This window comes from Arachis ipaensis, chromosome B5 (genome assembly GCF_059453495.1).
Source record: "Arachis ipaensis isolate K30076 ecotype BB chromosome B5, ASM5945349v1, whole genome shotgun sequence".
Taxonomy (NCBI): Eukaryota; Viridiplantae; Streptophyta; class Magnoliopsida; order Fabales; family Fabaceae; genus Arachis; species Arachis ipaensis.
The window spans coordinates 139,296,797-139,320,675 of NC_142440.1; the positions used below are offsets into that span (position 1 = coordinate 139,296,797).

Sequence of the window (23,879 nt, forward strand, 5' to 3'; positions counted from 1 at the left end):
CTAAATTATAAATTTTTAATCTTAAATTTTAAATTATAAATCTAAGCTTTAAATTTTGCTAATATTTATTCACTAAAAATTTGGTTTTTATATTCTTTCTAAATAATAATTTAGTGTGAAACCGTTGGGGCATGATGAGAAGGAGAAAAGATATTTATATATACTTTATAGTCATATCCAATATATATAAGGAAAAAGTCTAGGGACAGCAATTTTATTAAATTCTGGTCAATATGTAACCAGCAAAAAAAAATGAATAATTTCACACCGTTGGATAAAATCTCACACCATTAAAAACATTATTAATAGCTATTTGATAGCTACAAATCACAAAAATTACTGCCCCTAACACTCCTCATATATAAGTGCATACTATACTACCTATGGTATCTTAAAAACTATTACTAAAATTCAAATAATTATTTTAATTTAAAAAATAAAAAATATTATCAAAATAAAAAAAAATATGGCTTTAAGTTTAATAACACTAGTCACTATAACTACTATATATATGTATATAACGTTAACGAGGGATTTGAAAATTTAGAATAATAATTGAAAGCATAAATTAATTAATAGCGAAGATTTAGAAATATTACAGTGGTGGCACACGCACAAGCCTGAGAAATTAATTAAAGTTATAAACATGTCTAGATATTAGGGTTTCTTCTGAACTTGCAGTCACTACTTGAAGAAGCACCAGAAGCTTCAGAAGGAGGAGGCATGGCGGTGGCCTTGGTGGTGAGCTCCCTGAGTTGTGAATGCATGTTGTTTATGAAAGCCATTGACTTCTGTTGCGGTTCCTCCATTGCTTCTTTCAGCTTCCCAAGTGCCATGCAATATGCTTCCTGTATGTGCATTTTTTTTTAATTATAAATAAATAATCACAAATGAAAAAAAGTTTGCTACGATTGAATTATTATTATCATTAGAGAAAAAAGTTTACTACTATACTACTGTATTGATACTTGATAGACACTAAAATGCATATTGATTTATTTATTTTTATTTATTAATTAAAAATAGAATTAATTGAGATGATACATGATTTATATCTTAGTTAAGAGATTTTGGGTTAAGTCTTAAAAATAATAACTTTTTTATGAATTATATATAATGAAAAATATTTAAAAAAAAAAGATATTAATCTTTTTATATTTCTATTTTATATAGTATAGAAGTATATATTATTATAATTTGTGTAACCATTAAGACTAATTGTGTCTGGCTTTTGATAGGAGTGAAGGAAATTGTTGAAAATGAAATTGAAGAAAATATCACAATTATTGTTACCCAATATTAATATCTATTGGGCTAGTGTGAAAGGAAGTAATACATATTGTTGGAATCAAACCGAAGAAGCAGAAAAATATGTGGAACTTAAGTTTATATATAATTTTTATTATAAATAATATATTTTAAAAAATTAAACTGTTATATAAAAATATATAAATAATTATATTTCTAATACAAATGTTACTACTTTTCAAATTCTTTTATTTTAGTTAAGTTTTTAAATCATGAAAGATACACGAGCATACGAATTTAAATATTAAAATTTAATAATTATGAATCATTTTTAACCCCTAAACAATTTTTTGTCCTCTTGCAGAAGATTTATGAATACACTTGTCACTTAAAAAAAGAATATAACAACAGAAATAGTTCTGCATTTTGTCCAATAGACAAGTGTATGATTTCATATATATATATAATTTTGATGTATTGTTAGTGTAAAATAATTTTACACGTGTATCTAATTACGTAATGCCACATCAGTAAAAATAACTACTTTTTATATTGACAGTGTGAATGATCATCTAAAAGAACATATGTAATTGCATGACTGTGTAAAATATTTTATACTGTCAGTGTATCAAAATTAAATTCTATATATATATTAAGAAATAATTTATCTTCTTAAACATTTTTTCTAAAAACAAAATAATCTATTCTTTTTAATAATTTTGAGATATTAGGCGTATTTACTTGTTGTATTTCATTTAGTATTTAAAAAGACTTTTATCAGGGTGATGACAGATCCAATATATCATTACTCAAGGGTAACATGATGATTACAATCACACATGCTATGTAATTATTAACAACTTGGTTTCTCCTTTAAAATGTTTAAATAATAAAACAAAAAGAAGGCAAAAGGTTTCTTAGAAATGATGTTGATTTGTAAAGCATATATATTAGTATAGTATAGTATATAGAATAATAGAATATAATATGCTACCATCATTGCAATTAACTTTTTCTAATATATTGTTGGCAAAATAAAGATTAAAAAAACAAAAGAGGGATAGCTGAAATTATTAACAAGTCACTACAAAAACTCAGAAATGAGAATCAACACTGCCTCCCCCAATTATTTATTCTGGAGCTTAGTTTCTTTAAATAATTGTTTAAAGTTTCCATAAGTAGCTCAGGTGATGGTGGGTCTGATAAGTCTCCTAGAATTGTGCAATTTCAATTGATGGTGCAGCAGTCCATTAAAAATTCTACAAACATAGGGATACTAATCATGTCAAAAAAAAAAAAAAAAGTATTTTTCCAAATTCATGTGTCATAGATAATGATAGAAGCACTTTTCTGAATATGTCACCCTTTAATTAGAATATCTTGAATGATTAATTAGCAATTTATCAATTAGTTTGCTGAGATATTTTGCTATATATATAGACCTAGAAATTTTGTCCTTTTGGAGATAAACAAAAAAAACCCTAATTATATAAGCATTAAACTTAGTATAATTATAATATAGAAATATAGAGAATTAATTTTTAAGTAGTTAATATTAGTTAATATTATATTATAATTTTTTTAACCTTTATTTTTGTAGAATTTAATATTAAAGTTAGAATTTAGAGTATAAAATTTAATATTTAAAATTTAAAATAAAAATTAACCAAAAAGGATTCATTCTTCAGTTAAATTCTTATAATATTTATCTCTTATAATATTTATCAAAATAATATTAAATAACTAATTTTTTGGCTAATATTAATTAATTTTTTAAATTATTTTATTTTTAATTTAAACCCTAAATTATAAACTCATTAATTCTAAATTATAAATCTAAATCTTAAAATTGACTAATATTAACTAGCTAAAAATTGATTCTTTACACTTTTTTTATTCATCACTATAGCTAGGAAGAGAACTTACCATTATCATAGCATAAATTATATTCTAATTAAGAATATAAGTTTTAGTAATATTTTTTAATAAAAATATTATTTATACACTAAAATCAACTATTATATATTTTTTGTATAGATACATATTGAATTTAATTTATTTTTAATATATATTTTATATTTTAATATATATTCTTTATTAATAACTAATTTTAATATGCAACTAGTATGGTTAAACTTTTAATTGGAAGCTTAAAGTAAATGCTAAATTTTAGTAAAAGATTAAGGTTAGAATTTAGAATATAAAATTTAAGTTTTAAAATTTAAAAATTAAAATAAAAAATTAACTAATATTAACCAAAAAAATTCACTCTTTAGTTAAATTATTATAATATTTATCGGAATAATATTAAATAACTATTTTTTGGCTAATATTAATTTTTAAATTATTTATTTTATATTTAGACCCTAAATTATAAACTCTTTAATCTTAAATTTTAAATTATAAATATAAACCTTAAAATTAACTAATATTAACTAATTAAAAATTGATTTTTTATATTTTTTTTTATTCATCACTATAGCTAGAAGAAAAATTACTATTATCATAGCATTAATTGTATGCTAAGAATATAAGTCTTAGTAATAATTTTTAACAAAAATATTATTTGTATACTAAAATTAATTATTATATATTTTTAATATATATTTTATATTTTAATAAATATTTTTTATTAATAACTAATTTTTATAACTAATTTAATGTACATTTAATATAATTAAAGTTTTAATTGGTGGCTTAAAGTAAATGCTAAATTTTAGTAAAAGATATATATAGGAACTGGAAAGTGGAAACTACTACTACTAGCTAGCACAAACACAGAGACAGATTGGAAAAATGTCAGTGTCATATGGAATTGGAACAAAAAACTATGCATATACAAATATATACATTTTTCCTCAGTGTATAGTCTCTTTTCAGGGGCAGGAATTAGCATATGCTTTAGGCCAACCATGAAAGTATCCATCAATGGAATAGAGAGAAAGAAAAATTGTTTTTCCCCAAACCATGTTTGGTCATATATATTTTATTTGACCGATGACTTTTCAGTAGTTAACATGACCCATCATTCATTCTTCACAAAGATAGTATGTTATGTACTACCCCATCACTCCTTCTTAAAGCATTTTTCATTCATTGGAGTTTGTGTAAAAATAAATAATAATGTATTGCTTGTTTCACTGTTTTTGTGTTTGTGTGTGTGAAAAAAGGGAGAGATAAAATGGTAATGGAAGAATTGTTATTGTTAGTTACCATGAAGATATCAAGCTCTGATTGGCTGAACATGTTCAAGTTTTGTTGCTTCATTGCTTGCATTGGATCTATCTTCAGCTGTCTGTCCAAGTTCGATATGTCACCAACCTGAAACAAAAAAGACATAAAAAAATAGAATTAATATATATATATCACATCATACATGGATAAAATATTCATGCTTAGACTGGATTAGATTAAATTCTATTGTTGAATGTGCATTTGTGAATTATATATAATACAAGTGGGTTGGTGATGATAAATAAAGAATTTAATTTCATGAGTAAAAATTAAATAACCTCATTCTTTATTAGAAAGAGTTCATGTTGATCAAATTAGGTGAATGTGGTTTTCTTTGGTTTCTGTTACTGCCATATCTCCAATAAATGAGGTTTTGTTTGTTCTAAATTGAATAACGAAAATAGTTAGACACACAAAAAATTAGTTATTATATATTTATATAAATATATATTATTTAACCTATTTTTAGTTTGTATTTTATATTTTAATGTATATTGTACATTGGTAATTAATTTGGTATATAATTTTCGATATTCACTTACATGATTGTTTATAGTTTATAAATGGTGTTTGGATCCTCAAATTTACTCAACTCATAAGCAGAACTTAGTTTATACAATTGAAACACCCAAAGTGAGATGGGTTTTCTGCATATATATAATTAAATCTCTTCTCCCCTCACTACATATATATCTCTTTCCTATTATTGGTTATTATATATAGAATTCAAACTAGAATAGGATACTATATATATATAGTTTCAGCATGCAAGTTGAAGATGATATGAAGTCTCTCTCTCTCTTTTTATTAGGGGAATAATAACAAAGAGGAAATCCAACTTGAAAAGTGATGAAGCTCCAAACATCATGGGAAAGATTTGGTCCATTAATTAGTTACATTCACATTATGTGAACAAATATCTATAATTAATTAATATAGACATAAATTATAAACTAAAATCACACTTTGATTTTATATATAATTCATAAATTAATGTATATTCACGGGTTGAAGGTCAAAGTATATGTACTGTAGAAGATTAAATAAAGGGGAGAGAGAGAGAGAGAACCTTCAAACACTCCAAGTGAGCTTCAACCAAGAGTCCATAGAGAGGGTGATTAGAGATTCTTCTCTTGAGGATCTCATTATTTTTTTCATCATCTTGATCTTCCTCTTCTTCTTCTTCATAACATGCTTCTTCTTGATCTTGTTCCTGTTCATGTTCCTCTTCAAATTGAAATTGTTCTTGTTGATGTTGTTGTTGGTAGTTCTGGCTATTATTATTAACACTATTCCTCTTATTAGATTCCATGACTATTTTTGAGGGGATGAGAACAAACCTTTGATATACCACTTATACAAAAAAGTAACCACATATATACTACTAGTACTAGCTACTACCCCTATCATTACTAGCTTACTATTGCTATAATATATTATATACTATCGGATATATTATATGTTTTGTAAAAAAGTGTTTTATACATATTTTTATTAGTTTTTAAATTAATTTTTTTTAAATTAAAATTTTTTAAGAATAAAGTATATTTTTTTGTCTCTTAAATTTGTTAAAAATATTCATAAATTTTATTTTATTTTAATTTTAATTTGTTCTTAAAGTTTTCTTATTTGCAACAAATATATTCTTGACAGCTAAATTTATAGAAAGTTTAAGACTAATTCAATAATAATATATGATAATTATGCCTAATTTGTATATATTAAAGATTATTCTTGTAAAATTGTTGCTAAATTGATTTTAAATTTGTTGAAAAATTAACCACTAAAAATATATTTGATGTAAATAAAATTTTTTTAGGATAAATTAAAGTTTTTTGTAAATTAATTTTAAAAATTATGGAAACAAGATATTTATAACATACACTGTAAGCTTTTTTTTTTTTTTTCTTGTCCAATCTTATAGTATTTAATTTAAAGAATTTATTATGATACAGGGGAGACAGATATACAAATACATGTGCGTGTGAGAGAGAAAGAGAGAAAAGAAGTACTAAATAAATAGATGAGATAGATAGATATATTGAAGGATGATGAGGTCAGTGAGATTGAGATGCTCCCACTTTTGGAAGTAAATGAAGTGAATGACTCTTGCATGCATACGTGTTAACAAGCAACAGGAATCAGTCAGAAATAAAACTCAAAAGACCTTTATATTCATTATTTTATTTTCAAATTAAAACATATACATGTATATTAATTTGTGAAATTTTATAATTTGCAGAGATGTAATATATGTATTCATATGAATTTTAGTTATATGGATTAGCTAGTGTATTAATAGGTACATCAATTCATATTTTTATTTATTGAGCATGTGTAGTAATAACAAATGTAAGATTAATCAAAATTATAAATTTACATCTCAACTAAAAAATTTTGAATTTAGATTTTTTAAAAAGTAAAAAAAAAGGGGGTACGTATAAACAATAACAATTTATTATTAGCCAATATTATATTTAATATTTAGGGTAATCAATTTGTGATGGATATTTGTAGAGTTTGACCTAATATTTAATTAAATCTTTATACCTTGAATATTATTAAACTTCTTACATTGAAAATTTGTGTGATCAAGTAGTTTTTTTCTTTTTTAATTAAAAATAGGAGACTCGAACTCGCAACCTCTTAATTGAGTATAGAGAGACTATGTCATTTAAGCTATAACTCATTGGCTTTTTGCGATCAAGTAGTTGCCACGGATCTTTAATTTGTTTTAATTGAATAACTGATTAGGTTTGACTTTACAAAGTTAGATAATTAGGATTATTGACTTATATAAGAGTTTAAACATATATTGTAATTTAACTACAATTGTTATTCCCTTTTTATACAAGTTGATTATGAGATGATTTAAGGATGAATTAAAAAGAAAAGAACATTGAAGAATGTGTGTGGGGTGAGGGCTTTTTGGTTCATCTGTATGGTTGTCTTTTAGCAGTGATGAAAGCAACAGTTCAAAGTTTTCTCGAGCAATGGGGTGTGTCTTTGTTATTAGTACACTGCTCCTTACATCTTACAAAATACATGCCCAGTTCCCTGTCTTTATTTATCTCTCTAAACACGAAACAGACAAAACCCAAACTGTTCACTTTCGTTGCTTCTTCCTTATCACTTTGCCCCTTCATTTCTGTTTCCGTTACTGTTCTGTGGTCCTCCAACAACAGGACAAGTGTTTCCTATAAATATACAAATCGACAATACTCTCTCTAAACTACTATATGCTCCATCTCTTCTATTTCCACCTTTCTAATTACTTTTACGCTTTAATTACTCTTTATATTTTTATAGTTTTATCAAATTTTTAATTAAATTTTTATATATTTTTTTAGTTAAATCTCTATATATTCTGTCTTAGATTTTTTATTTTCAAGTCAAAAACGTTAAAATTAATAGAATGTTTTTTTTTTAAATATACATGCAGTCAAAAATCTAATTAGATTTGTAATTGTAAATATCTTTAATTTGTGAAAAAATATTCGGTTAATTCTAATATTTTTTTATACTAAAAAAGACCTAATTATAAAATTAAAAGCAATGTGAAGACTCAATTAAAAAAAAAGTATAAAAACCTAATTACGAATTTAATAAAACTATTAAGATTAACAAAATAATTAAATCAATTTTTATTTCATTTAAATCTAAGGTTTCAATTAAAGATATGGCTAGATAATAAACATTCAAAACGTTTTTCACAAAAAATATATATTTGATGAATTTCCTTTAATTTGTTGTATTGGGAGAAAATATGTATTTTGTGAACATGTAAATGCATGTTTTAGTTAGTTTTATAATTAAATGTGGAGCATCACTCATCTATATAAAATAATTTTAGAGGTTGATAAATTAGATCTATAAAAGTGGTTCAAGAACATGAAAAATAGCATAATAGAATGCTGTTGACCGAAGTAATCTTGGGACACAAGCAAACTATAGAAGAAAAAAAAAAAAACTTTGTATTACTTGTTTATGTACAATACTAATTGACGGTGAGAATTATAATTCATGTGTGTATCAAATTTTACACAATACCTGCTTATATACATACTAAGATGTCAACAACTTAGGAACATGAAAGAATGTGAACCATATGTAATTGACCCTTGGAGACATATCATGGACAAATAACATGAAATCAATTTCAAAATGTGTGCTAAAGCTATGTATAACTAGACTGGTAGCTAACAAGATAGTTCCCTAATTATTATAAAATATGGTAGGTGCTAAAGGTGATGAGACAATTCTGATTTTCTCGAAAAACTTTTGAATCTATACCATCTCTAATTTAATCTTTATCAAATATTTATATTTAGCGATTATAATTTAAATGATATAGTCTTTTTATATTCATTATTTAAAAGGTTGCGAATTTAAGTCTTACTCCTAATTTAAAAAAATATATATTTATATTTAATTTTTGTAGACAATCTATTCGCAATTTATTATTTTCTACTACTTTAAAAGATAGAATTCCTATATATATAAAATAACCACTCATGGATCATCGATCATCAGATTAGTCTAGTTTGCATCTGCAAAAATAGAAATACAAAAATTAAAATATTTATATGTTGAATCCCATGATTAGCCATACCTAAGAAATAGCATAGAATTTTGTTGACAGTCCTCCAGTAGTGGTGTAGTAGTTTATGCATGAATTGGCAAGTTTATGATGTGTAAGAGTGACATATGGAAGTGTACCAATAATAGAAAAATATAAAAGGTTTTCGAAAAGATGAATGCCCTATGAGGTTAATTTGAGTGAAAATAACATAGTATCGGAATAGGCATAGGATTAGATTTGTCCATTATTGTCTTTCTTAAGAGATCATATGAAAGTCACTCGAGGACATATGCAAATATTTACTTTTATTACAAACTTGAGTTCAACTATCTATTCATCCATTATCTTTTTAATTTAGAAATCTCATATTTTTTTGAGAATATGATCCGAATGATATTTCTAGGTTTTAAAAACTAACCCTCAATCTATGCATTAACATTTAAGGTTTTGTTAAATCCATTTAATTTTCTATATTACATATATAAGAACAAAGAAAAAATATCTTACAATTACATATTAAAACACATTCATAAAGGAGACATTTTCATATCTTTATAAAATATATTTTATTTTTATTTCTAACAAATAGATACTTTCGCATTTCACCTTCTATTGGGTTTACTGTTCGCGTTATCGATCCGCGTTTCACACTTATTCATCAAAACGCGTTTACAAAAGAAAAAATATCTATTTTCCTCTTGAATTAATATAAAATTTTACATTCTACTCTTTATTTTGATAGATTTTCGTTAAAGAGACAATGAGATATCTTTACAATGTCTACAATGAGCTAGTTATTTAACTTAATATAAGTTAAAATTGAACATCAACCCACCTTTTACCCTAATTTCACAAACCCCTTCAGTTTTATTTTAATTATAACCATCTAATCCATATTTCAAATTTTCTCCAATCCTTTAATTGTGAACCGACGGCAACCTTCCCATCCAACTCTTGCGACCTCCCCTGACCATCCCACCGCAACGGCGCCGAGTGACCCTGCACCTCCATCAACGACCAGACCCACACTGCTCACCCTCCAGCGCATGCCTCTTCCGTCGCCGGTAGCAGCCAGTTCGGTCGCCCCTTGCTTTCCGTCGCAGTTCTCGCGTGGGCTTCGTCGGAGGGCCTCATCGTCGACTGAGTTGCACATTGCAAGAGCCTAGGTCACGGCTCGCCTCAGCGCCAGTACCGAGACCGCTGAGTGCGCCCCTTGCGTCCTGCATCCTCCGTCCAAACACCTTCTGTCGACCTCATTGCTATTACAGCCCCCAAACACCTTCTGTCGTCGACTATTTACAGGAGGTTAGTAGGTTGATTTCTTAATGTGATGATAACTGTTTCTGTTGCTACTAGTTGTACATGCAATGAATCTTGCTGAGGTGTTTGATTGTTCATAGTGAAGAACTCCATTGTCGCAATTTCACTGAATCGGAACGTGTAGAATAAGTTATTGTTGTAGATGGTTGCAATTGATTTAATCTTAGCGCAGGAAGATTTTCAAAAGTTTGGTTTAAATAGCATAGTAATTTTCGCTCGCTGTGTAGACCTTTGCATGCAACGTCGCGTAAATTAGTTTACCATTGTCATTGTTTAGTTGGCACTACTCGGATGGTTACTTTAGCATGTTCTCGGATGGTTGGTTTCTATTACAGGGACTGATATTTGGTTTTACTAAGTTTTTAGCTTGTTTGAAGCAAGTGCTATCTGACGCGTTTCTTGTTTTTAATTAACTGAGCTTAGTATCTGATTCATTCTAAAAATTCGTTGAAGTAATGTAAACGTATTTGTGATCCTCAAGTCGAGCTATGTACTCAATAAGTGAATCAATTACATATAAGTTTGCTTTTCTCTTTGGTGGGAATTCAATATATCCATGTTTCCTTAATATTAGATGTGTTGTTGCTTTTGTCTTGGCTGATAATTGATTTTAAACATGATGTGTTACCGTACAAATGGCATGGTTAGTTTAATCAGCATTTGGATGATTGGTTTTCATCATAGTGACTCATATGGAGATTTTACTATATTGATAGCTTATTTGAATCATGTGATATTTGAGGGGTGTTATTTTTTAAGTAAGCAAATGTGTATATGGTCCCTAAAGCGGGCTCCAGACTCGAATATTAATTCATGAATTGACATGAAACAGATGATTACTTTAATATATATCTAGATGGTTGATTTTCACTGTAGATTTTGCTGTTTGGGTGTGCCAGGTTATTGCGTTGTTTGAATCTAATTTATGTTGCTGCTTGTTTTGTTTATAATTGGTTCAGTCAGTCTCTGAGACCCCTAAGATACTTGCTTAAGGCATCCTTTGTCTACATGGGCCTTATCTTATCTTGCAAACTCGTGACTTCTTCATGGAAAACAGAAAGGTTGGACTGTTGCAGGATTTTATATTTGCTTATAGTTGCTGGGTTTTATGTTTGGTTACATGTTGTTACTATAGTAGTGCTCTACAATGGCCTGAATGTTGATGGTAACATGTTACAACTGTGGTCCTCCCTTTAATCAATCAATTGTTTTTTAAGAAATTGGTTGTGACTTTTATGTGAGTTTATGATGTTCTCGTTTTTTGATGGTTGATTTAGTTGAGCTTTTTTGTTTAGAAACATATTCAATCTTGCAATTGTGAACCGGTGTTCAGTGTTTAGTTTGTGCGTGAGTTGTTTATTGATTGTTTTCGGTTTTTTCTACTGACATTGCATAGGTTCAAAAGTACCAGTTAGAATGCTTATAAAGTTATAATGTCATGTTATTATAATGCGCTGTACAGGGTTGTAAACTGAACAAAATCTTACATTGGATTGCGAATGACCTATTGCGTTATTAACTATTTACCGTGTTCCAACCGACCAAAATTCTACAGTCCATACAAAAATCAGATGGGTAAAAAGGTAACACACTGTTTACGGCATGAAACAAACGTCGTTATAATTTGTTCTTACGTGATTTTGTTTTCTTTGTTCGAAAGAAACTAGTCGAGACACATTGCTCACCTTGCTACATGAGCAATTTATTTTCCCACTTGGAACAACATAACGAGAACGCAAAGTTGGCTGAGATTGAGGCTATCGGATTTGATTTCCTTAGGCGGGTACCATACTGGCATGTGAAGTAAAGCATCATGCTTCAACTTGCAAGGGCCTATGATGCGGATTCGAAGACACTGAGGGTGGATGTAGGGGACATCCGCATTACCGTCGAGCTGATCGGCAAGGTACTGGGCATACCTTCTGAAAGTCAGTAGCAATTCTGTATTTATGGACAGTTATTGTGCATTTTTCTGGGTTTTTCTATGCAATAAGTGATTGACTATCCCAACATGTTTCATTAATGTAGGGGACAACATCCCAGAACTGAATAAGAAAGATACATCCTATGTTGCAATTAAGAGACAATTCCAGAAGAAAACAACAACACAACAGCGAAACTTTGTCTATGGCTATCCAATGTATACCGAAAAACAACGGATGACTTTTAGACAACACTTTATCCTAGTGGTGTTAAAAATGTTTCTTTGCCCAACAAGTCAATAGACTATCTCCCCATGGCACATCCCACCGATTCTGGATGTCTAAAACCCCAAAAGATTCAATTGGCCATATAAGATATTGAAGTGGTTGCAAGAGGCAATAAAAAAATTTCAAACTAAGAACCATGAAACATGCGGCAGATGCATGTTCGTCTTGCTGGTAATGCAAATAGTTTACATAATTTTTTCCTGCATGTATGACTTCTGTTTTAATTCTTAACCTGTGAACTACTGTTATCCAAGTTTTGTACTTTCAGCACCTGAAGCATGGTCCGTTAGATGCATGTCAAGCACCGGTGACATGGGTTCCTACATAGGTCGTTGATGAACTTGATAACAAGGCTGACAATATTATCTCTCAAGTACAATTCGTAACGATTTCATGTTTAGACTGAACTTGAATACAAACAGTATCTGTGATGTGAATGACGTAGTCAATGGTTTTCATGGTTTAAGTTGATTTCTGCTATCTACTTTGTCCCATATTGAAAACATAGGGATGCATCATGGACAAGTTAAGTATGGGTAAAAAACCTAAGGAAGGAGAAAGAAGCAAAGAATATAACGAACAAGTAAGGCGTATATGTCCACAACCAGTTTTCACAAAAGAATACAGAAAGCGGTCACGAAAAACCGCCACACCACCCAAGGTACCTTGAGTTGGTGAAAGATAGAGTTTCATTGCTTTGATTAGGGTTAATAATTTGTTATTTCATTCTTCTTTGTAGGCTTGGCAACGTGAAGTGATATTCATGTAATTGTTATTACTCCATTCATTCCAGCAGTTTGGCAAGGACAGGGATGGAAATAAACGGCTCTGCAAGGACTCAGAATAAGCGCCATATACCCGAAGCAGGACGAAACTTCCGCAAAGAGACATAGATGAGCAAAAAGTGATCTCTATTCATTAAAACTACGTAGTATGTATGCGACTGGGTTGAATACATACCATGCAAATGACCATCTAAGGACTATAGCCGCAACGGTTGTAGTCATACATAGTATTCCTCTCCAACATGATAAAGTGTTTTATGTTTTTGTTTTTCATAGTTTGCTGTTTTGCTTATGTTTATTGCCCCGTTTAATGTGTACACCACAGAAATGCAGGCCTGGTACAAGGAGAAAGTTTCCCATTGGCAGAAGCTGATCCTGTAGAGGTAACAAAACAACACGTTTAGTAGAGACTGTCCCAAAGAGCAAGGGGACACCTTGGATTGCCCCCGACTCTGATCATGAAGATAATGAGCCACTTGCCAAAAGAAGGAGACGACTATTCCAACAAGAGGGTCCGCCACAGGATGGCTACCCAGCAGAAGCCGAGGTCAATCTTGAACATGAAGGGGCTCATGAAGATCACTATGGCCACAAGGAAGCAGCTCCATGTACGCTGTCTTCGGCACTTGTCTAGCTTACCGAGTACGATTTTGACAGAGAAGTTGTGTGTGGATGTTGACTCGGTTTTTTTTCCATGGCGTGATTAGAGGTTCTAGCAAGCATAACCGGTTGTTTTAGCTAACGTCAGATTACATTCGTTGCAGTGAATTTGATGTCTCCCTCATGCAGTGTTCGGAATTCGAACAAGTGTTGGCAACTGTTGAACAAGGGCGAAACACAAGGCCCATAAGCATGGAGCCCCTTCAAACAATGATGCTAAAGAAGTCATGCTACCATACACTGAGTCCAGGAAGACCCAGCTTCTCACTCGGGTTGACTCAGCTTGAGAAGACACCAACCCCGTCCCCGACCGCTTCAACTCATCTGAGACTTAAAAATATAAAGAAGGGCGAGCATCAAGAGAAATAAATCAAAGGATGGATACTAAACTCATTCTTGGACAAAGAGTAACCTTTGGTAGCCTACGAAGGTCAGGAGCATCTAGTATTGCGAAGGAAGGACCTATGAATGCTGAACGCCCGTAGCTGGGTCAACAACACGGTATGTATCTAAACTGAATCATGCTTTTTAATTCACTACATTGTTACCACTCTTAAATTTCTTCTTGCATACTCTACTCTACCGTGTAGATCATTGAATGGATGTGCTACACTTTTAACGAATCACAATCATCTAAATTCAAGCGAAATTTCTATTGCGTGTGTCCAGGAATATTGGTATTTATACTCTATTGATTACAATTTGTTTCAAAATGTGTTAGGATTCTAACTGCTTTTGGCGTTCCAGGAAACGATCACACGAGGGCATAATCTGAACTCATTCGTCGACAGTGTAAGTCTGGTATATGTGAGGTTTGGTCCAAGCTTTGGTGAAGATAATAGGTTCTTTGACAAAGTCGAAGCAGCAAAGAGAAAATGGGTCAGTTAGAATCCTATTTAACTAGTCTACATTTCTGTATCTATTAGACACCTTGTAAAATATTGTACCTCCTTGTTTGTTTTGCCTAGTTATCTTTCATATGTTGTGTGTGCATATTCTATTAACACAGATAATATGAATCTTTGCTATTGTATTCACTCTAACCATGATGACATTCCATTCAAATTGGATGGTTACTTTACTGTGGATCTGGATGGTTGGTTTCCCACATAGTGACTCATATTTCGCTTTATTTTATTGATAGCTTGTTTGAATCAGGTGTTGTTTGATGCATGTATTATTTTTAAGTAAGCATACGTATATATAGTGTCCAAAGCAGACTTTGAACTCAAATATTCATTCCAGAATTGACATGAAATAGGTGGTTACTTTTCTATCTATCCAGATGGTTGATTTTTACTATATATATATATATATTGGTGTTTGAGTTTTCCATGTTAGTTGAGTTTTTTTAGAGACATATTCAATCTAGTGCATTGTTTACTGCAGTGGTTAATTCTTAACTGTTGGGTGGGCCATTGGTGGGTGTATGTGTTTGACGTGCATGCAAAGCGGCTTGTGATAATCGACAGTTTGCATTCTGTACTGCCTGATAATGAACGAGATAAACCCAATGCATATGTGGTAACATAATATCTTCCTGTACCCGCTAAAGAGTTGTAATACTTAATTCTATAACACATTATCCGACTATATCTTTACTTGTTTTTCAAGGGAGACTGATTGAGGACATGGCTAGAGTTGTCATCCCCGCATACGTGCGAACTGAAAATGGCCCGCTTCGGTCATACGCCAGTGTTCCAAAGCAGCCTAACAAGTGAGTTGAAAATACAGCTCGACCTTTTTTTTATATGTGGTATACTTTCTGTAACATTCTTGTCATCCCGATTGCACAAATGTTTTATTTGCCTGTAGCTCTAATTGTGGCATCTACGTTATTAAATTCATGGAGAATTGGATGGAAGGCCGTAGTTTTGATGAATGGGACGAGGTGACTTTAATGAACCTTTCGACTTATATCATGTGTAAATTAGAAGGCATATTACTGTCACGATTCTAATATCTAACTCGTCATGTAAATCTTCATACAGGAAATCCTTAGATCAATCAGGTTGGAGTTGATGTTAAACATTATCTATGGGCCACAAAATACATTGGTTGATCAGGTGCTTTCATTATTGGAGGACAACACTAAACATGTACGTCGCAATCAACCACGAAACAAGCAAAAAGAAGTGAGATCACCATTCACAGCACATAGCACGAGGACGTTGATACAACGGCCGAAGGATTACCGAATGGGAGAAAGCTCAAAGGCAAAAAAAGTAGCATACTTAAGTTTAAGTACTACATTAGAGTTGCATATTTAGCTTATTTACTGATTAGAGTTTTGGGAATTTATTTATGAGACATTTGGGATCTTATTTGTGGTGGTTCCTTTATTTTTTGAACTTCTGTGAATCTGTTGGTGTACAATTGTTCAAGCATGACATACCTACGAGTGAGTCAAAATGACCATCTATTTTGTATATAAAAATAACCATCTAGATACATATTGAACCGAACATCTGGTATATTATGTCTTAATACAGGGATGTCTCTTTCGTATTTTAATATGGAATGACTTGAATTTGTAAAGTGTTGACATCAAGATTACTGTTCATGACCCAGGATCCCGTGATTCCTTAGGAATACCTACTAGAGTGAACACGGGTTGAAGCCCTAGAAACAACGATCGAGGTATACAATAACAGTGAACATCCGGTTTCGTACAGACATGAACATCCAACGTATGTGAGTAAAGCTAATCATGTAATCACTATATAAAACATCCATCTGCATACTGAATGACTATGTAATATAGTATATGGAAACTACTAACAAAAGTAATAACCATAGTCGTAACATAAAGAATATCCATCAAGCATCATATACAACTAAGCATTTGAGTTACTCCACATTAAACTGGTACATTGAAATTAATCAAGTCTAGATTTTTGCAACAACTACACACAAACCTAAAACCTATATTTTTAGAAAATAAACCCACTCCTTCCGTACAACATTAGCATCACACATAGCATTTGCATGTAGGAAAATACCATTTTCATTTACACTTGCTAATAAATGAATAACCATCGAATCTCTATACCCATGTAGATAAAAAATAAACGTAGTCGAACCCATATCCAACACATACTAACTATTGTCGAAGGAGCTTAACAAAGACATGAAACCACCAAATTGTTGGGGCTCATTTCGGCCACGAGAGCACCAAACTCTAAATTTCCAGAGGCCTCCGAACGAACAACCTGCTAAACAACACAAAAAGATGACAACAATTAACTACTTGCATAGTAATACACCAAATAACCGTGCAAGGTCATATTAACGCAAACATATACCGGGGCGACATTCTTGTTCTTCTTCCGAGCAGATTTCTTGAAGGACTTCTCCAGGGCAGCGCCAAGCCTCTTACTCTTTAGTCGGTCCTTTGTGGTGACCTTTAACGGGCCTTGAATGTCGTCTAGATCCACCATGCTCGAACTCTATGAACTAATGCTAGCGTGGGTATCTGCGACGCTCTTGGTCCGCTTCTTAGCACGGTGCTCAGTCAGCTTGGCCTTTGTTTCTTCCAGAGCAGCATGCAGCAAGGCTATTTCATTGTCGTCACTGACGAATTCCTGAGCAATGTTGAAGAAATGTGCACATAATCCCTTGAATGCAGTAAGACCCTCATCCAACCGAGTTATGTCGTGACTACTCTTGACATAAGCATGCTTGCGCTTTATGTTCTTGCTCCAACGAGAAAGAACATAGCAGGTAGGTACTTTATACACTTTGTACAAATAGAAAACTGCACGACAGTGACAGCACAACACACCTGAACTCTAAAAAAGATTGCACTCATAATGAACCTCCTGTGTTGAATGGTCAAAGTGGACGTCGTATGCAATGGAAAGAATGGTATCATTTACTAGTTTTTCCTCTTCCACCTTCATGCATACTGATTCCCCTCTTTAGCAACAATAGAAACTCTGCAATCAGCCTTCTTCACAAACTCAGTTTGAACATCCCTAAACATGCTGGTAGTGTACTCCTGTTGAAATTGTCTCTCCATAGATGAGCTCTTTGCACACGGGATAACCCCCTTGAGTCTGCTGCATCATCCTCCAATTTCCTCTGCTCCTTGATTCCAAGCACGTTGTCATACTCGTGAATAAATTAGACCAAGTTAGTCTTGTTGTGTAAGAATCCATAGTAGAATACGTGCATACTCTCACTCCTTTGCATACTCCTTATAGTAGCCCAAAATTCACCCTTGAAAAATATGGGAACCCACATTCATCAGTCATCATAAAGGTCTACAGAAAACAAACCATTCTTAGTATAGAAACTTTAAACTGAATTCATTACTACAAAACAGATAAAGCCGAGCACCAAAGAATTATCAATTAAAGCACGTAATGTAACTTTACAGTAACGAACCTGACAGGCATGTGCTGTTTTGTAAGTTTTACTCATCTATAAATTCAGACCAATTATCCTCAAACGACTCTACCGTCCGAGAATTTCACACAATGTCAGTAAGGTCAGCATACAACTCTCTGTACCGGTAATAACCTCTAAGCTTGTGCGGTAACTTCTTCATGATGTGCCAGATGCACCAACGGTGGCATGTATCGGGTAGGGTCTTTCTAATTGCACCGAACATGGATCTGCATTGATCGGTGATGATCCCCTGTGGAGTAGTTCCTATGCACTTCACCCATTGGATGAAAACCCACTCATAACTTGGAGTTTTCTCATTTTCTAGCAAAGCACAGTAGGGTCGACTTATCATGGTGGTTGACACTGACAAACAACACAAATAGTAATCCATGCCTACACGCAAAACAACCACGTATAAGAAAATCCAATCATGACCGTAAGAAAAAAAATTAAAAGCCACCAACATAACTACGTCATACCTGTTTGTACTGTATGTGCTATCAAAAGGCACTATGTCTCCGTAATATTCATACGATGCCTTGCACCTTGCATCCACCCATACTGCACTCCTAAACTTACACTCCTCGTCCAAATTCACCGCGTATAAGAAGTTCGGATTTATGTCCTTCATTCGTGTGAAGTAGTTCATCATCTCCCTAACATTCGCATTCATGTTGCTGGTTCGGAGTCTTGATGTAATATAGTTTCTTAAATCTTTTTCTGAGAAGCCTATGTTTGATGGCCCCCCAGCCTCATAGCCAATATTAGAAATGTCTTGTTTGGTCGAATTCCAGCCTCATCATTATCCTCAATCACGCACTTTGCATGCATGGTTAGTTCCCTATACTAATGTTTGTGCACCGTTTTTTTTTTTTTTTTGCTGAACATGGGTGCAAGTGCTTCAACTCAACCTTGAAGAAAACCCACTCTTGTTTCTCCCTATCAAACTTCACATATATCCTTGCCTTGCACCCGGCGGCTAAAATCGTATTCTTCCGTCTTGGTGCTTTAATACGAGACCCGCGGAAACTGTCCCAATTACAGTGGATAGCTTGATTAATGGGTTACTTTGTGATCTTGTCACATGTTGTCCTTATCTTAGTTGCAAATCCGACTTTCTTTGCGTAGCTAACATAGAATTCATGAGCTAGTTGCAACTGTGCAAACCGGATTCCAACTCTTGGTATTTTGTTTTCCCGAAAGCAACTATGATCCGGTAACTACATTTTAGTTGAAAACAAACATCACTTAATGCCATTAATGGTCAAATCAAACATGCGATTCATGAATACACAAAATTAAACTAGAGTCTAAATCTCATAACCAAGATCCATCTCTTCACTTCCAACCTCAATAACATCTGATAGTTGCATAACCTACAATCGCAAAATAAATGCACAAATTCAAACAAAAAAATTAATTAGTTAGACCCTAACTAAATATCATGTACATAAATATCACCTAATTATAGTATTTGACTTAATAATAATAAAACTATTAGCTGGATTTTTTATTCAATATACTACACTAATAACGTTCTAGCGGGGCTATGGACTTCATGCACGGGAACATGGCTGATTGCTCATTAAGGAGCAAGGTTTCCAATGTAGCCAAATCTTATGCTTATACATGTAAGGTAAATTTGCTTCCATAAATACATACATTCATATATGATAGTGCAAAATGTAACTAGTTTCAGCCAACATCAAATATGTATGACATGATTCATTATCACATGCAAATTCTTCATATGTATAATCATACAATGAATTTAATACTAGCACAAAATTGGTTGCATCAGGAATGATTATGTTGCATCTAGTTAAGCAGTTAAAATAAAATAGAACACTCCATTTGCACCAAGTGTAATCAATCAAAATCATATGGAAATAACCATCCGTTATCAATGCTTCAACATATATTTCTTACCTTATTGGATTGCTCACCCTCCACGACGCAATGGTTGGCAACGTTGTCATGTGAATTTGATGAATTGTCGTTACCGACGGAAGATGGAATACAACATAGCAGTTCAGCGAAATTGCACTCTATTTACGATCTTCCGAGGGGTGATAGACGTATCAAAGAAAACACACTTGTGACCTTTCTATCTTGCGAATGACGACGTCGGGAGAGAGAAACACGCTGACTGCAAGGGAGGGGCTGCACGATTGGGGCGATGCGGGACAACAGGAACGACGCAAACAATCAGATGGTGCTGCTGAGCATTAGCATTTGCACATGTCGGTGTCACCCAGATCTATGTCGGACGGCGGTTGGTATTTGTGGCGGCGCAGCACCGGTGAGAAATGAGGAGACCGGGCGAGAAGGAGGTAACAACAAATAGGGAGAGAAAGGTCGTTTTTGTGTTTAGGTAACTGACGGGAATTCTAATTTCCTTCAAATTTCAAATTAGAAACTATCAAAAATTAATTAATTGATTATAATTTGAATTTAATTTCAATTTAACCACATTGTACACACTGTACACTACATACATTGGCTCCTAATATTTTCTCATTCTGATATTATCTGTAAGGTGCAACCCACCCACTTGTAGATATTATTTGTTCCGACACTCTATGTCTCACGATTTTGTTTTTGATAGTTGGAATGATGGCAAAATTTTTTACTCTCTCCCGTTAAAATAAATCCACAAAAAAGAGGTCTCTATATTTTTATAAGACATGTTTTGCTTCGTCTCTCTAATTGATATGAAACCCTAACCCCCTAATGAAGCCCAATATCTAAGTCTCACCATTTTATTCTTAATGACAAAAATAATGGCAAAATCCTCTATATTCACGTATTAAAATGTTAAAAAAAAAGAGGTTCTAACATCTGTATAAGACATGTTTCCATTGTTGTCAATTTCTTCTCTCATATATGTAATGTTGTGTTTTTCGGTCCAACTTAATCAGGTTAATTTTTTTGGATATGAAATTTAGGTGCGTGTAACGCAACATTATGGACGTTAGGGGTATTATACTCTCTTCTGACGGCGGTGAATTGATGGAAAAAAAATCGGATGGTCTGATTTCTTTGAGGAGAGAGAGGAACACAAATTGGACTGTTCGATTTGTGTTGAGCAACCATATTTTGGCTAGGAAATCGGACCCACCAATTTCATGCATACAAAACAAAGTTTTTTTGGCAAAGAAAATCAGACCCACCTATTTCATGCATGCAAATTTTTTTACTATGACGTAACTCTAATCGGACTGTCTAATTTAGGTTCTACAAAAATTTGAAACGGTAAAAAAGGCGGTCGGATGGTCTGATTTTAATGTTTATATCTAACCCACTAATCGAGCTCTCCATTTCATCTTATTCTTCTCACAATCTTCAAATCTTCTGAAGCTCCTCTCTTCTCCTTCTCTTCTTCTCCATTGTTTCAAAAAATTAAAACCAAAGTTACGAGTGTTCAATGTGAGTATATTATCATGGATGATAGAGTTATCTTAAAATTATATTATCTTGGACATATTTTATTACAAACATCTGAAAGAGTGAAATTTGTATGTGAAAATCTATTAGATATTATTATTCCATTCACATTATCATTTGAAGAACTAAAAGATGTGATTTGTCAGAAGATGCATTCTCAAAATCTAGGAGAGTGTCATATATTTTGTATAGATATCATATATCTGTATTTGGTGGGTTCGTTCAATTTCAAACAAAATACGTGACCGATGAAGCGAGCATGCAAGAAATATTTTCAGTATATCTTGAAAGTCGGTCCCGAATATCGTTGTATATTGAGTTCGAGCAATCTGCAGAGGACCTAGATATTGAATTGGAAGATTATAACAGTGATGGCGAGGAAGAGTTTGAAAGTAACTATGAGGTCGTTGATTCGGGTGTAGATGAAGGTCAAGATGACAACACTATGGCAACAGATGTGGCGGATGTGGCAAATGTACTGGCAAACCAGCATCCGTTTGAAGAACCGACTTTCATGCAGTTGTTGAATTTGGAGGTCATGCATGCACCGGAGTTTTCTCAATATATAAATACAGGTATGTAATAATTTTAAATTATGATTTATACATAGATAAAATATAGCATATAATTACCTGTTTAATTTTTATTTATCAAGTATTATGTATGTTGAGGAATTTATTATTTCGCATTCTTGTGTGGTTATTAATTTATTAAATAGTATTTGATGATGGTATTTTATTAAATACCATTTGATGACTTAATTTATTAATTTATTAATTTTTGAATGATTTATACTTGATTTATAGATCATAGATAGATTTTATTATTAAGACACGTATTTAAGAATTATTTATCAAAATATAAATTTTGTGGTGTGATTGCAGCAGAGTTTCCTATTCTGACGGATGGTAAATTCACCATGGGAATGAAATTCAGTTCTAGGGAGGCAGTGATTAAGGCGATGAAAGATTATACCATCCTTAGAGGTATAGATTATCAAGTGCATAAGTCGGAACCAATGACATTCTATGCTAAATGTACCCAATACAGCTGTGATTGGCTAATCAGGGTTAGCAAAATATCCAGGAAGTACTGCTGGGAGATAAGGAGATACAATGTTAGTCACACCTGTACTAAGGTCACCATTTCTAAAGATCATTCGAAGATGGATTCCAACACAATTACAGAAGCAATAAAGCCGTTGGTAGAAGTTGACCCGTCTATAAAGGTGAAATTAGTGATTGCGGAAGTACAGTCGAAGTTTAACTACACCATAAGTTATTGCAAAGCATGGTTAGCAAAACAGAAGGCAGTGGAGTCAACTTTTTGGAGGTTGGGAAGCTTTGTACGAAGCTCTGCCCATATGGTTTGAGGCCATGTATCACAAGGAGCCATCAGCAGTCGTTCATTTTGAAACAATGCCTGTGTACCAGGAAGGATGACTTGGTTCCTAATATCCGTGTACTACACCGAATCTTCTTGAGTTATTACCCTTGTATTAGAGCATTCAAACATTACAAGCCAGTAGTGCAGGTAGACGAGACTCATTTGTATGGAAAATATAAGGGTTGTTTGTTGGTTACAGTTCCACAGGATGACAATAACAACATCGTGCCTATTGCATTTGCGATAGTAGAGGGAGAGACATCTGAGGTTTGGCACTTTTTTCTTAGTAACTTGCGACAACATGTGGTGACACGTGATGGTATGCGCCTTATCTCCGATCAGCATGAATCCATCAGGTCAGCTATTGCTCATAGTAACGGAGCTTGGTCTCCTCCCAGAGCTTGGTCTCCTCCCAAAGCTTTCCACATGTTTTGTATCAGGCACATAGAGTCCAACTTCTTGATAAAGTTCAAGGCTCCATACCTGCAGAAGCTTATCGTCAACATCGGTAAATTTGCATAAAACGAAGTTTGTTATTGTTATAGTTACTATTATAGTGAATTTTGTTTATAGTTGGCCTTTTTTATCACAGGATATTCGAGGACGGTTCGCAAG

General features: G+C 32.5%; 1 protein-coding gene across 1 annotated transcript; it reads right to left on the reverse strand.

The window, feature by feature from the left end:
* Window positions 1-586: 586 nt before the first annotated feature.
* Window positions 587-5,809, reverse strand: KNATM (KNOX meinox protein). Its single transcript, XM_016345393.3, has 3 exons — window positions 5,552-5,809; window positions 4,462-4,569; window positions 587-848 (listed from the first exon to the last, which is right to left on the reverse strand). Exons 1-3 carry the CDS (start codon window positions 5,792-5,794, stop codon window positions 651-653), a joined length of 549 nt encoding a protein of 182 aa, XP_016200879.1. The 5' UTR covers window positions 5,795-5,809; the 3' UTR covers window positions 587-650.
* Window positions 5,810-23,879: the final 18,070 nt, after the last annotated feature.